This window comes from Cinclus cinclus, chromosome 13 (genome assembly GCF_963662255.1).
Source record: "Cinclus cinclus chromosome 13, bCinCin1.1, whole genome shotgun sequence".
In the NCBI taxonomy this organism is placed as follows: Eukaryota; Metazoa; Chordata; class Aves; order Passeriformes; family Cinclidae; genus Cinclus; species Cinclus cinclus.
This window is the reverse complement of record NC_085058.1, coordinates 20,544,514-20,558,644: the sequence shown is the minus strand read 5'-3', so window position 1 is coordinate 20,558,644 and position 14,131 is coordinate 20,544,514. Positions and strand designations below refer to the sequence as shown.

At 40.4% G+C, this 14,131-nt stretch overlaps 1 protein-coding gene across 2 annotated transcripts in view; it reads right to left on the bottom strand.

The window, feature by feature from the left end:
• The window catches only part of MAP2K5 (mitogen-activated protein kinase kinase 5), a 146,282-nt gene that overhangs the window by 98,701 nt on the left and 33,450 nt on the right, over positions 1-14,131 (bottom strand). For both annotated transcript variants that reach the window (XM_062501727.1, XM_062501728.1), the window contains exons 9-12: positions 9,155-9,194; positions 7,798-7,866; positions 5,975-6,056; positions 2,115-2,176 (exon numbers count right to left, since the gene is read on the bottom strand). In XM_062501727.1, coding sequence (XP_062357711.1) covers positions 2,115-2,176; positions 5,975-6,056; positions 7,798-7,866; positions 9,155-9,194 — 253 coding nt within the window. The remainder of the gene's footprint in view (positions 1-2,114; positions 2,177-5,974; positions 6,057-7,797; positions 7,867-9,154; positions 9,195-14,131) is intronic.

The window sequence follows — 14,131 nt, the reverse complement described above, 5'->3', positions numbered from 1 at the left end:
GGCACAGGAGGAGCAGACTGGAAGCTCGGGAGAGGGAAGGATGTTCATCACCCTGGGCAGGCCACACAAATTAAAGAGGAAAGGAGAGCTGCGAATTACAATGGACAGAGACTAAATAGCTGCCCGTGCTGGATTAAAGGATTTAAATTGTCAGCCTGACGGATAATGAATGTGAAAAGGCAGCACTTAATTAAATGGCACACGGTAGAGGAACTCTGTAACCTTCAAAGTGCTTAAGGTATCACAGAATTCCTTGTATGTCGCAGGTGTTTTGCAGAATCTCCCTCCCCGGTGAGCCCCACCGAGACTCTGGGCATCACCCTGCGCCCAGAGACGCAATTCTGGAATTTTTGTTGTTTTTAATTTGAGGCTTTCCATCGTGGGCAGTGAATTGGCAGCAGCTGGAGGCTGCAGAGCCCCGAGGATGAGCTAGCAGGGGGATTTAGGGACAGCACAGACCCCGGCAGCCCCAAAACCACCCCAGTTAACCCTTCCCTGGGGCTGCTCACGTGTGACCAGCCCCGGCTCCTGCCAAGGGAAAAACCTCACCAGCCTCGAGGAGAGCAGGGAAATTCTCTCCTGCCACTGGCTTTGGGTGCCAGGAACCAACTTAATCCTCCAAGGAGGGAAGGAAAAGCAGGAGAGTCCCTGTGGCCAGGGGAAGGACGGCCAGGACGGAAATCCTGCACCAGCACTCACAGCACAAGGGCTGGAAGGATGATGAAACAAATAATTCATTAAGTAAAGGTGATTAAAAGCCCTGCTCCATCCTGCTGGGATGAGGTGCTGGCAGGAAGGGATGTGGACACACACACGTGCAGCAAATCCTTTTTGTTTCCTTATCCCGCTCCATGCGCCCCGTCCTTTCACAAGGATTTGTGCCACAGAATCCTGGAATGGTTTGGGCTGGGAGGGACCTTAAATCCCATCCCATTCCCAGCCCGTCCATGGCAGGGACACCTCCCTCTGTCCCAGGGCCATCCAGCCCAGCCTGGGACATTCCAGGGATCCAGGGCAGGCCCAGCTTCTCTGGGAATTCCATCCCAGCCAGGAGTTCCTGCCCACTTAAATCCCATTCCAGTCTCCATTTTCCCACTCTGGAGCCATTCCCTGGGTCCTGTCCTTCATCCCAAATTCCCCTATGAACTCTCCTGGAGCTCCTGCCAGGGGCTCTGAGCATTCCCTGCATCCTCTCCTTCTCCAGGTGAGCATTCCCTGCATCCTTCCCTTCTCCAGGTGAGCATTCCCAGCCTGGCTCCATCCCCATATCCCATCCCATCCCAAATCCCATCCCATCCCAAATCCCATCCCAAATCCCATCCCATCCCATCCCATCCCAGTATCCCAGTTTTTAAACCATTCCCTGTGTCCTGTCCCTTATCCCAAATCCCTCTCCAGCTCTCCTGGAGTTCCCTCAGACCCTACAAGGAGCTCTGAGCTCTCCTTGGAGCCTTCTCCTCTCCAGGCTGGACAATCCCAGCTCCCACTTTTTCCTTACAGGAGAGAGAATTCCCATCTCTCCCAGCATCCCATAAACTTCCAGAGCTTGTGCTGGTCATTCCAAAGAAAGTTTTGCCTAATCCCAGAATCCCTGAGCACAGGGGAGCAGCAGCAGAGAGGAAGGACCTGGAGCTGCCCCAGCATCCCAATGAACATTCCTGGTAAATCAGATTAATAAATGGGGAAAAAAAAAAAAAATTAAAAAAAAAATAAAATTGCAGGCAGAGAAAGAGGAAAGGTTGGGCTGGGATATTTGGGGGTTTTGGTTGTTTTCTTATCCCTGGTGGACAAACTCTGATTCCGAGCGACTGGAACTCCACTCCTTCCTTAAATCCCACCTCCCACCTGGCGCTTAATTAATCCCAGTTTTAACCAGGAATGAATTAACGGCAGGAGGAGGGAAATGCTGCGGGGACGGGAACCCCGAGGCCGGAGCTGCGCCAGCTCCCACCTGCTCACCCCAAACCCCAGCAGGAATCACAGGGCTGCCAGCTCAGCCCTGCCACGCTCCCCGCACAACCCCACCAAAAAAAAAATAAAATAAAAAAAAAAAAAATCACTTTTTGTTTTTTTATTCCGAAAAGCAGAGGCCAGAAATGGAGAGAAATACTCACAGCCACTGCTATCCTCCCCAGCACGTGCTCCGGGATTTTTCTATAAACGTCCAGAGAGCCTCCTGCAGGGACAGACATTGGGGTGAAACACAGCCCCAGAATGGAACCCCACGGTCTCCCCAAGCCTTGGTTATTAATAAAAAACATCACCAGCGAGACAGCAATAATTGGGTCAGGAAGAACTGACCTTAAAAAGTAAAACAAAGCAAAGAAAACCTCCCCCCCCCCCCCAAAAAAAAAAAAAAACAAACCCTCTGCAGGAACAGCACTCGGTGCTGTCTTTACCACAATCTGATTTTTTATTTTATTTTTTTTGTTTGTTTGTAGAATTCATGCTCAGAAAACAGCAGCAAAAACCACAGAATATCAACATTAAAGAACTCCAAACTGTGTGGGAAAAAAAAAATGTCCTGGGGATTAAAAAAAAAAAAAAAAAAAAAAAATAAAATCATCCCAAAAAGCAGATTTCAAGGTGCAAAGTATGCCAGCTCTTGTCCCCAAAAAGCTGCTGTAGGAATGGGGTGCAGAGGAGGTGGGAATGTGAAAAGGGAGAAATAAAAGTAAAAACAAGATTTTAATAGGGAGAGAAAAAAAAAATACAACTTTAAACCCTGAAGGGTTTCACCCATCAGAAAGGAAAAATTTAACTCGTGGGTTTGGGATTTTTTAAAAATAAAATTTTATTTAAAGGGTTTCACCCATCAGAAAGGAAAAATTTAACTCGTGGGTTGGGGATTTTTTACAAATAAAACTTTAAGTTTAAAAGGTTTCACCCATTAGCAAGGAAGAATTTAACTCGTGGGTTTGGGATTTTTTACAAATAAAACTTTAAATTAAGTTTAAAAGGTTTCACCCATCAGAAAGGAAAAATTTAACTCGTGGGTTGGGGATTTTTTAAGAAGAAAACTTTAAATAAAGTTTAAAGGGTTTCACCCATCAGAAAGGAAGAATTTAACTCGCGGGTTGGGGATTTTTTAAAAAGAAAATTTTATTTAAAGGGTTTCACCCATCAGAAAGGAAGAATTTAACTCGTGGGTTGGGGATTTTTTACAAATAAAATTTTATTTAAAGGGTTTCACCCATCAGAAAGGAAGAATTTAACTCGTGGGTTGGGGATTTTTTACAAATAAAACTTTAAATTAAGTTTAAAAGGTTTCACCCATTAGCAAGGAAGAATTTAACTCGTGGGTTTGGGATTTTTTAAAAAGAAAACTTTAAATAAAGTTTAAAGGGTTTCACCCATCAGAAAGGAAAAATTTAACTCGTGGGTTTGGGATTTTTTACAAATAAAATTTTATTTAAAGGGTTTCACCCATCAGAAAGGAAGAATTTAACTCGTGGGTTGGGGATTTTTTACAAATAAAATTTTATTTAAAGGGTTTCACCCATCAGAAAGGAAGAATTTAACTCGTGGGTTGGGGATTTTTTACAAATAAAACTTTAAATTAAGTTTAAAAGGTTTCACCCATTAGCAAGGAAGAATTTAACTCGTGGGTTTGGGATTTTTTAAAAAGAAAACTTTAAATAAAGTTTAAAGGGTTTCACCCATCAGAAAGGAAAAATTTAACTCGTGGGTTGGGGATTTTTTACAAATAAAACTTTAAATTAAGTTTAAAAGGTTTCACCCATTAGCAAGGAAGAATTTAACTCGTGGGTTTGGGATTTTTTACAAATAAAATTTTATTTAAAGGGTTTCACCCATCAGAAAGGAAGAATTTAACTCGTGGGTTGGGGATTTTTTAAAAAGAAAATTTTATTTAAAGGGTTTCACCCATCAGAAAGGAAGAATTTAACTCGTGGGTTTGGGATTTTTTAAAAAGAAAACTTTAAATTAAGTTTAAAAGGTTTCACCCATCAGAAAGGAAAAATTTAACTCGTGGGTTGGGGATTTTTTAAAAATAAAATTTTATTTAAAGGGTTTCACCCATTAGCAAGGAAGAATTTAACTCGTGGGTTGGGGATTTTTTACAAATAAAATTTTATTTAAAGGGTTTCACCCATCAGAAAGGAAGAATTTAACTCGTGGGTTGGGGATTTTTTAAAAATAAAATTTTATTTAAAGGGTTTCACCCATCAGAAAGGAAGAATTTAACTCGTGGGTTGGGGATTTTTTTTTAAATAAGTAAGGGAAGAATGTAGAATATCCCTCAATCCCAATTCTAACCCGCTCTGGGGGTTCTTATCTACCTGCAATGTTGTTAAAGCTTCGTGGGGGTTTTCAGTTTTAATATTGAGTTTTACGTTGGAAAGGTAAAAATGGAAGCAAACGAACAAAAAACTCCAAAAACAAACAAATAAACAAAAAATGTTCAAAAGCAAATAAACAAAAAAACTCCAAAAAAAACCCAAATAAACAAAAAACTCCAAAAACAAACAAATAAACAAAAAATCTTCAAAAGCAAATAAACAAAAAAACTCCAAAAAAAACCCAAATAAACAAAAAACTCCAAAAACAAACAAATAAACAAAAAATGTTCAAAAGCAAATAAACAAAAAAACTCCAAAAAAAACCCAAATAAACAAAAAACTCCAAAAACAAACAAAAAAAAAAAAAACAAAAAAACCCCCAAAAACAAACAAATAAAAAACTTCAAAACCAAATAAAAAACCACCAACACAAAAAAAAAAAGAACAAAAACCAAAACCAACCAAACCAAACCGAACAAAAACGATGACAACAAACAAAATTAAAAAGTACAAAATCACAAAAAACAAAAAACAAACAAAAAACAAACAAAAACAAAAAAAAAAAACAAAAAACATAAAAAGCACAAAAAAGCACCAAATGACACAAAGCCAAACAGAAAAATCAAACAAAAAAAACCCGAAAAAACAAAAGAAACAAAAACAAAACCAGAAAAAAACCCAAAAAAAACCAAAAAACAAAAAAGTCCCCCCAAAAACCACCCCCAAAAAAACCCAAACCCCCCCCAAAAAACCCAAAAAACCCCAAAGTAAACCCAAAAAAACCAAATAAAATACAAAAAAAATTTCCAAAAAACCCTAAAAAAGTCCCAAAAAACCCCCCAAAAAATCAAAAAAATCCCCAAAAAACCCCAAAAATCAAAAAAAAACCCAAAAACCCCCGAAAAAACAAAAAAAACCCCAAAACCCCCCCAAAAAAACAAAAAAAACCCAAAAACCCCCGAAAAAAAACCAAAAAAACACAAAAAACCCAAAAAATACCCCAAAAAACCCAAAAAAACCATTAAAAACCTAAAATCCCCCCCCCCAAAAAAATCCAAAAAAAACCCAAAAAATCCCCCAAAAAATCCCAAAGAATCCAAAAAAAACAAAAAAAAAATCCCCAAAAAACCCAAAAAATCCCCAAAAAAATCCCCAAAAAAATCCCCAAAAAAATCCCAAAAAAAAATTCCCAAAAAACCCAAAAAATCCCAAAAAAAACCCCAAAAAAACCCCAAAAAATCCCCCAAAAAATCCCCCAAAAAATCCAAAATAATCCCCAAAAAAACCAAAAAAAAATCCCCAAAAAAACCCAAAAAATCCCCAAAAAATCCCCAAAAACCCCAAAAAAGCCCCAAAAAAACCCAAAAAATCCCCCCAAAAAATCCCAAAAATTCCCCCAAAAAAATCCCAAAAAAAATCCCCAAAAAAATAAAAAAAATCCCAAAAAACCCAAAAAATCCCCAAAAAAAATCCCAAAAATTCCCTAAAAAAAATCCCCCAAAAAACAAAAAAAACCCCAACAACAACAATAAAAAAAAACCAACAAAAAAAAACCAAAAAAATCCCCAAAAAACCCCCAAAAGCACCAAAATAAAAACTAAAAAATTGAAATAAGCCCAAAGTTTCACATTCGAGGGCCCAGGCAGAGAAAGGAAAGGGGCAGCAGCTCTCACCATCCATGAACTCCGTGCACAGGGAAATCCTGTTCTCCACAAAAAAAGCACCATAAAATCCTATGATGGACGAGGAGTCACACTGGGCACAAAAGGGACAGGAAAACGAAACAAAAATGGAAAATTAATTCATTTCATAAGCAAAAAAATTGCAAAAAAAAAAAAAAAAAAACAAAAAAAAAACCAAAAAAAAAAAAAAAACCACAGGGTGGTTTTTTTAAAAAAAAAAAATTCTGCTGTAATAAATAAATAAATATATAAATAAAAAATCAACGAAATTTGGAGGGAGGAAATAAATAAATGAAATTTGGAGGGAGGAAATAAATAAATGAAATTTGGAAGAAGAAAATCAATGAAATTTGGAGGGAGAAAATAAAAAATGAAATTTGGAGGAAGAAAATAATCAATGAAATCTGGAGGAAGGAAATAATAAATGAAATTTGGAGGGAGAAAAATCAATGAAATTTGGAGGAAAAAAATAAATTTGGAGGGAGAAAATAAATAAATGAAATTTGGAGGAAGGAAATAAATCAATGAAATTTGGAGGAAGAAAATAATCAATGAAATTTGGAAGAAGGAAATCAATGAAATTTGGAGGAAAAAAATAAATGAAATTTGGAGGGAGAAAATAATAAATGAAATTTGGAGGAAGGAAATAATAAATGAAATTTGGAGGGAGAAAATCAATGAAATTTGGAGGAAAAAAATAAATTTGGAGGGAGAAAATGAATAAATGAAATTTGGAGGAAGAAAATGAAATTTGGAGGAAGGAAATAATCAATGAAATTTGGAGGAAGGAAATAATCAATGAAATTTGGAGTAAGGAAATAAATCAATGAAATTTGGAGGAAAAAAATCAATGAAATTTGGAGGGAGAAAATAATCAATGAAATTTGGAGGAAGGAAATCAATGAATTTTGGAGGAAAAAAATAAAAGAAATTTGGAGGGAGAAAATAATGAAATTTGGAGGGAGAAAATGAAATTTGAAGGAAGAAAATGATCAATGAAATTTAGAGGAAGGAAATAATAAATGAAATTTAGAGGGAGAAAATAATAAAAGAAATTTGGAGGAAGGAAAGAAACCAATGAAATTTGGAGGAAGGAAATAATGAATGAAATTTGGAGGAAGAAAATAATCAATGAAATTTGGAGGAAGAAGATCAATGAAATTTGGAGGGACAAAATAATCAATGAAATTTGGAGGAAGAAGATCAATGAAATTTGGAGGAAGGAAATAAATGAAATTTGGAGGGACAAAATAATCAATGAAATTTGGAGGAAAGAAAGAAACCAATGAAATTTAGAGGAAGGAAATAATAAATGAAATTTAGAGGGAGAAAATAATAAAAGAAATTTGGAGGAAGGAAAGAAACCAATGAAATTTGGAGGAAGGAAATAATCAATGAAATTTGGAGGAAGGAAATAAATGAAATTTGGAGGGACAAAATAATCAATGAAATTTGGAGGAAAGAAAGAAACCAATGAAATTTAGAGGAAGGAAATAATAAATGAAATTTAGAGGGAGAAAATAATAAAAGAAATTTGGAGGAAGGAAAGAAACCAATGAAATTTGGAGGAAGGAAATAATCAATGAAATTTGGAGGAAGGAAATAAATGAAATTTGGAGGGACAAAATAATCAATGAAATTTGGAGGAAAGAAAGAAACCAATGAAATTTAGAGGAAGGAAATAATAAATGAAATTTAGAGGGAGAAAATAATAAAAGAAATTTGGAGGAAGGAAATAATCAATGAAATTTGGAGGAAGGAAATAATCAATGAAATTTGGAGGGAGAAGAAGCGCAGGGGGAAATGCACGCTACCTTGTAGAGGATTTCCAGCTCGGACATGATCTGCTTCTGGAGTTCCAGAGTTATATCCAAGGGGATCACCTGAAACGCAGAGGTCACGGCAGGAAGAGGGAATTACCCCAAAGCAAAAATCCCCCGGATCGGGGGAATTGGGATCCCAAGAACGTCGGAATGGGGAGCGAGCGGAACGGAAGGGATGGTTGGAATTGTTGGGATGGTCGGGGATGGAACGGGAATGAACGGGACCTGCTGTGGGTCAGGGAATTCCTGCCCAAAATCCCATTTCAGCGTTCCCTTTTCCCAATGGGAACCCATTGATTCCCTGGGTCCTGTCCCTCATCCCCAATCCCTCTCCAGCTCTCCTGGAGCTCCTGCCAGGGGCTCTGAGCATTCCCTGCATCCTCCCCTTCTCCAGGTGAGCATTCCCTGCATCCTTCCCTTCTCCAGGTGAGTATTCCCAGCCTGGCTCCATCCCCATATCCCATCCCAAATCCCATCCCATCCCATCCCATCCCATCCCATCCCATCCCATCCCATCCCATCCCATCCCATCCCATCCCATTCTAACCAGGAATTCTTTCCCAGTATCCCATTCCATCCCTGCCCTATCCCAGTTTAAACCATTCCCTGTCCCTCATCCCCAATCCCTCTCCAGCTCTCCTGGAGCTCCTGCCAGGGGCTCTGAGCATTCCCTGCATCCTTCCCTTCTCCAGGTGAGCATTCCCTGCATCCTCCCCTTCTCCAGGTGAGCATTCCCTGCATCCTTCCCTTCTCCAGGTGAGCATTCCCAGCCTGGCCCCACCCTTGGAGAACACCCAGGAGCAGCCAGGATCAGCTCCCAGCAGTTCCTCACTGGGAATTTCTCCATCCCAACTCCCAGGGGTGGGAGCACCAAAGCCCCGGGCACCAAAGCGGGGCTGCACTCCCTGCAGTCACAAATTCCCAGGATTTTTGGGGCACTTCCTCTGTTCGGTCAAACCGAACACGGAAATTTTTGCCAATCCCTTCTTTGATTCTATCGGAGACGCGGAATTTCAATTCTTAAGCTCTGCTTTATAAAGTATATACAACGTACAATATGCAATTTATAAAATATATATTATATATCACATAATATATAATACGTAATATGTTATATATATGTAATATATGATATATAATATATAATAAATAACATATAAAATATAAAATATAAAATATAAAATATAACATATAATATATAACATATAACATATAATATGTAATATAATATATAATATATAATATATAATATATAATATATAATATATAATATATAATATATAATATATAATATATAATATATAATGCATAACCTGAGGGAAAAAAGAAAATTTTTGGAATTTCTTACCTTCACTGCCAGGATTTTTCCACTACGGACATGGTAAGCCCTGGGTGAGGGAAAAAAAAAAAAAAATAAAATAAAATTCAATAATTTGAGATTTCAGAAAATTCCCCTTTTGTGAGGATGCGCAATATGAAACACTCATTTCACAGGGAAAAAAAAAATAATAATTTTGCCTCACAGATTTTACGTAAAGCCAATTTTCTCAAGGGAAACTGAGGAAAACAAGGGATGAAAAATAGATTTATTTATCAGGGTTTGTATCTTTATTTTCGATAGAAAAATACACGCACTGAAGGCTTTGAAACAGCAGGAAATAAACTATAAATGGGAATTTAACAGAATCACTTAGGTTGGAAAATATTAAATCCAAAATTAAATCCAACCTTAAACCTTGGGAATCCAACCTCAAATTTATCCATTTTCCCGTTTTCTTGCAATGGAATTAATTGAGATTATCAGCAATACCTGAGGAGAAACGCTCCTAATTTGCCAATTAACAGCGATTTGAGTATTTTTAACCATGAACAGGTGAGAAAATAAAGGTAGGTTTAAAAAAAAAAAAAAAAAGTGAAAATCCAATGTAATTTTGCATTTAAAAAAAAAAACAAAAAAAAAATTGAAGGTTTTTCCTCTACGCTGGTTTTATTTCTCCCTCTGATTTATGGCAGAGATGTGGCATTAAATACAAAAAATTCAGGTTTTTCACCTCCAGCAATTATTAGTGAGGGAGAAAATATTTAATAATTGGGGGTTTTTGTTTTTATTTTTTTTTTTTTTGCATGTAAAATCACCCACAGACAGGGCAAAAGTGTAATTTAATCTTATTTATAACCCTAATTTCTGCTCATGGCTTGGAAATTCCTTAAAATTTCACCTTAATTTGGTAACTCCTGGATGAACATTTATGGAATTGCGTGGCACCAGATTGTGGGGGAGAGAAAAACCAAGAGTTTAACAAGGAAGAGGGGAAAACAAAATCTATAAAAAATGAGATTATCCCCGGGAACTCTGATACATTAATTGGCTCATCAAGAAAATTTTTCCCTCTAATTTCTGCTCATGGCTTGGAAATTCCTTAAAATTTCACCTTAATTTGGTAACTCCTGGATGAACATTTATGGAATTGCGTGGCACCAGATTGTGGGGGAGAGAAAAACCAAGAGTTTAACAAGGAAGAGGGGAAAACAAAATCTATAAAAAATGAGATTATCCCCGGGAACCTGTGTGGATGTGAATCCACGAGCGCGCGAGCTCCGCGGACGAACGACGTTTCCAGGGGAGCAGGAAAAAGGGATGCAGAGACGGGGAAGAGACGCTCCGCGCGTGTCGGATTAATTGGGACCACGTTTAATTAGCTGATGGGGAAAGCCGATCCTTTTTTTCCGCGGCCGTTTCCCAGCGAGGGGAAAGGGAAGGTTTGATGATTTGATGATTTAATGATGACGCTCGCTAATTCACCCGTGGTGGAGCTCCGGCTTCGGGTTGCAGAGCCCTGGGCGCCCACTGAACGCCGAATTATCGCTGGGAATTGGGTCGCAATTCCAGGGAGCCTGAGTTGGGTCTTTGGGGATGCCAGGAGGGCAGGAATTTTGTTTACTCCGGGTTGATCAAATTGTCCTGTCCCTTCCCCAGCAGGATGATTGTAAAGTGATTAATGGAGTTGGAACGGGAGCTTTGGTTACACCAAAACACGACCCTACCCCTCCGTGGTGTTTTAATTAACAGCTAACGCTTCCAATTAGGCTGGAGTTGCTGCAGTAATTACCCCTTCCAGGAAGGGGAAAAGGTTTGGGTTTTTGATTTTGTTTTCTCATTTTCCTGGAGTCGATCGTTTGGGTCGCAGTCAGCGCCGCAAAAATCCTGAATTTAAACTCCTTTAAATCGGGTTGTGAGGGATGAAATGAAAAAAGAATCCCGCGGAATGGCGAGCACAGCACGAGGGAAACCAGACTTTTAGTCAACCCACGGATGTCTGTGAGGGGAAGAAAAGCAATATTCCCACCCAAAGTGTCACCTCCCAGGTTTCTGGTGCCACCTCCAGAAAGGAAGCAGCCAAACCCATCCCTGTAGGATCAGGCAGAGAAAAGCAGCAAAAAGTAAAGGTTCCTCAGCAACTCTGCACCTTTCAGGGAATGAACTTAAAAACTTTCCAGGACGGCAGGAAAATTCCTAAAACAAAAACCCAGCTGAAGCCAGTGGCAGGGACGAGCAGAGCCCAGCAGGGAGGAGCAGGGGACGCTCAAGGCCACGTTTGGGGTTTTGGGGATTGTCCCACCCCGGCATGGCAGGCAAACACAGAGTCCTGGAATGGTTTGGGTGGGAAGGGAACCTTAAATCCCATCCCATTCCTCCCTTCCCACGGGCGGGGACAAATGCCAGCATCCCAGGGATCGTCCATCTCCTGCTGGGAAGTTCCCCCAGCGGCTCAGAGCTGGGTTTGGCACCATCTCACAAAGCCCAAGGAAAGGACAGAGACTCCCAGCACTGCCTGGGCTGGAAAATTCCCGCTGGGGGAAACTGAAATTTCCATCTGCACCTCGGCATTCCCGCCAGGATTCACCGTTCCGAGCCCCTGCATCCATCACAGGCAACGCCTCCGAGGCAAGACCTGGCACAGCTGCGCCAAAATGTTCCGTCCCCAGAGACTGAGAGCCCTGGAGGGTCCCACAGCAGCCAAATCCTGCAGCAGAATTTTTGTCTCCCCCAGTCTGGGAAAGCAGAGCATCCCTCAGGGGTGGCGAGGCCAAAATCCGAGTTATTTTGGGGGAAAAGAAAGGAATAAAGAGGTGTGGGAGCAAGCACTGTGCTTGAACTCCAGCTAAGCCAGAAAAACTCGTGGAGGACTGTGCAGAGAGCATCCCTTGTGCCCCAGAAAATCAAAAAATCAATGCCAGGGAAAAGGGGAAGAGGGTTTTGGGGGACGTGCCAGCTCCTCAGCAGCTCGGCCCCCACCCCAGAATTTGTTTCTGCAGGAAATCGGAATCGTGGAATTGGGATTGTGATTCTGCAGGGAAGCAAATTTAAAAACTGGGAGCAGCAGGAGCAGCCGGTTTGTGCTGGAAGGAACTTCTGGAATGAAATCCACGTTACCTGCTCCCTTCTTCTCCCCAAGGTAAAGAAATCCAAGGAGAAATGTCAGCGCTCGGGGCTCTTCATATAAATAATAAATAATAATAAAGCACTGCCCACCCTGACCTTTAAAACTCTGTACACTGAGCAGGATGAGTTTCTACTCAAAACAAACCCAGCTTCAGAGAAAATGCAGCAGATTCTTAATAAAGAGCTAATAAAGTCTTAATTCTGAATTCTAATTCTAAACAAAACACTTCTCTCTCTTTCCCTTTGCTCAAACCAACAATTCCCTCTCTCTTTTCCCTGTGAGGAATTTCACCTAAATCCCAGTGGGAGCTGCAGGATGCTGTGGTCAAGGCACATAAAGAAAAAAAAAAAAAAACAAAACAACAAAACAACAACAACAAAAAAACCCCTACAAGTTGTAAACAACTCAAGGGAAAACACCAATTTTCAATTTTTTCTTTTTCCCCCCCCCTAATTCTCAATTGCCCACGTGTGAGTGGACACAGCCATGGCCACACCACGAGCAGGGGCTGAGCTTGCAAAGATCCCTGAGAATTTCCCAGCAGCTTTTTCCCATCAAGCACAGCAGCTTCTCACTACGAACTGAGCTGAGCATTATGTCAAATCCCACCCCCCCCCCCCCCCGCCAAAAATGCAACCTGTGCCTGGGAAACGAATTAAATTTATTTTGTCACGATAAGGACAAAAGGAAGGAGCCTGGAGCAGCACAGGACCTCCTTCCTCTGGCCACCAGGATTAATCCCTTTTTTTTATTATTATTATTTTTTTGTTCCCCTCCACAAACAATTTTTATTTATTTTCCCCCTCCACGGAAACAATTTCTAATCAATAAGATATTCCCAGGCAAGCCTGAAGGATTCAAGGGAAAGCCATGACCTGTCTGCTACGCCAAGGAGCCAGTCAGAAATATCACCAACATCAGCAAACGTGACAAAAATGATGAAGTGACACGGGGAGCCAGCAGGGATGGGAATGCAGGATGCAGGGAATGCATTCCCACCACCACTGGATGGGATTTTGGGGAGAAATTTCCCTCCCAGGATGGAAAATCCTGCCCCTGCCACACCCAGTGCTGCAGCACTGGAGCTCCTCCTTTCCTGCTTCCTCCTGGTTCCATCTGGATCTCCACATTTCCCCCCCCCAAAAAAAAAAACAAACAAAAAAAAAACCCAAAAAAACCCCCCCACCCAAAAAAAAAACCCCAAAGTGGTAGCATCGGGTCAAAGAGAAAAAAAAAAAAAAAAAAGGCAGAAGGGAATATTTTGGTTCCTTTCTCCTTCACACCTTGGCATGAGTTCGTCACCCAATTCATTTTTTGTTTGTTAAAAACGCCAAGACATCATTTCTCTTAATTAAAAAACAAAACAAAACAAAAAGCTGGAAAATATTGTCCCATTTGCCCAGGGTTTCCTCTCAGCACTGCACTGAGGAGCTGCAGAAAAAAAACCTCTCCAGACCCACTCACCCACACGCCAAAACCACAGGATTCCCAAAGAGAAATAAAAGCTGGAATTTCCTTATGTGAGCTCAGCAAAAGGGAGCGGGAAAAGCCGTGCTGGCAGCGAGCAGCACCTCCACACCTGAGGGCACAGAATGGGCCAAACTGGGAATTCCTGAGGGAAAAAAACCACGGGCAAAAAAAGCTCTGGGAGAGTCAGGCAAAGGGAGCTCAGCCCTGCCAGCCACCAGCTGCAAGCTCCACACTCCAAACCACCCCACATTCGCTCATTTATTTCCCTTTTCCCCTCTTTTTTTTTTTTTTTTAATTTTCATTCTTTTTGATTTTTTTCTTTTTCCCCCATATATTTTAATTTACTTTTGCCTGCCGTGCTGCGGCGGAGCAGTGACGGGAGAGTCACGTACCCCCCATCCAAAGGAAGG